Source organism: Aplysia californica, unplaced genomic scaffold, assembly GCF_000002075.1.
Source record: "Aplysia californica isolate F4 #8 unplaced genomic scaffold, AplCal3.0 scaffold00859, whole genome shotgun sequence".
Lineage (NCBI taxonomy): Eukaryota > Metazoa > Mollusca > Gastropoda > Aplysiida > Aplysiidae > Aplysia > Aplysia californica.
The window spans coordinates 16,440-18,036 of NW_004798129.1; the positions used below are offsets into that span (position 1 = coordinate 16,440).

At 41.0% G+C, this 1,597-nt stretch overlaps 1 protein-coding gene across 1 annotated transcript in view; it reads left to right on the forward strand.

Moving 5' to 3' along the window:
• Positions 1-1,597, forward strand: part of LOC101862380 (phospholipid-transporting ATPase ABCA7) — a gene marked incomplete in the record, with an annotated part of 83,587 nt that overhangs the window by 8,295 nt on the left and 73,695 nt on the right. The window contains 1 exon segment of the mRNA XM_035972811.1: positions 879-1,013. Coding sequence (XP_035828704.1) covers positions 879-1,013 — 135 coding nt within the window.

Consider the following 1,597-nt stretch of genomic DNA (forward strand, 5'->3'; position numbering starts at 1 on the left):
GGGGCTTTACATGATTTCACCATATGATATTGAAAATTGCTTGAGAACAGGCAAACCAACCAAGTGAAAGTCATAAACCTAAACATTTTCAGAAAGTAGAATGCAAATAGGAAATGGAACTCACTTGTGAAGGAGTTCAAATGTTTGGGGATATAGAAAACAGGTTGTACAACCTGAAATAGCGTCTCAAATTTTGGCTGATTCAATTGGCGATGACACCACAGAGCGAGACTTATGGCAGATCTGGTCGCTTTTAAGAACAAGGAGGCTATCCCGAAAAATGCTGATTTGAGAAAATCGAAGGTAAAGTTTTTTGACCCCTGTTCAGTTTCTTTAAAAGCGCAGTATTTATCCGGAGACGCCTCCAACAACATAGACCAATCAAATTGCTTTGTGCCTCTAGACCAAGTAAAAAAATCTTGGGGGTTATAGGGGGTCATGCCCCCCCTGTTTTAACCCATAATTTGATATTTTGCAATTAAGTTTGAAATTTTCTTGAAAATAATTGATTTGCGACAGTTTTAGTGGCTATATGTGTGACTGCAGTAAATAATAAAAAATTTGACCCCCAAAGCAGTACATCCGTGTGCGGGAGTACGTCTCCGAATAGTTCCTGGGTGGTCACCGGAGACGTCTCCGAATATCTTCTGCCGATTTTTAAAGACAAGGAGAGTTTTCTCTTTAACCATACAAATATACACACCAATGAAACCAAAAAACTTCTCGTATTGGTAGGACAATGCTGACTTTTGGTGAAGGAGAAAATTTCTGGAAACCCCCCCAAATCTGGGTTAGCCCGCTTGTCCTTTAAAGCAACCATTTAACCGGGCGTCGACACGTGGAGGGTTAAGTTGTTCTGTGGCATCTATTCCTCTCAGGTGTTGGCCGACTTCAACCAGACCAACGCCGATAACTTGGTGACCTTGATAAACGACATTGCCGAAGTCCAGGCGGCACAGACTCCGGACAATGTGACCGTCCAGGAGATTCAGCGTCTGCTCTGTGAGGACGAGGTCAGTTTTGAGTGCGGGTTGGTGGTTGGTTGGAGGGTGACTGCTGCTGCTAAGTTCTACTTGTTTTCTTTCCTTTTTAAAAAAAAAAAAAAAATTATTTTTTTTAACGTCTGTTCACAGTCTCATAGTACACACATAGCAAAACATGCATGGTAGCGAACAAAATTTCAGGTCCTGAGATTTTTTCATGAAGGGCCTATGTATTTCTTTGTACTTAACCCTATCCGTACGTTGTGTTTCACTATTGTATCCATATGACGGGGGAACTCAGTGCCACCACTTTCCAAAGAGGAAATTTACTTGTTAATCCGATCCGTACGCTTTGCATAGCAGTCTGTCAAAATGATTTTTTGAGAAATACTGAAAGTTTCAAAGAGATCTTCTTACTAGAAGTATTCTTAAATGTGAAAAATACAACCCCAGGGGTACAAAATGACCCCAGGGCGTACTGATAGGGTTAAAGAAACGTGCAGGATGAAAAGATTCCCTCATATCTCAGATTTGCTATGTGCATGCTAGACTGTATTTTGCTTTCTTTCCTTTGTACTTTATTATGTCCATATGCTTTACTTAAGGGGAGGGGG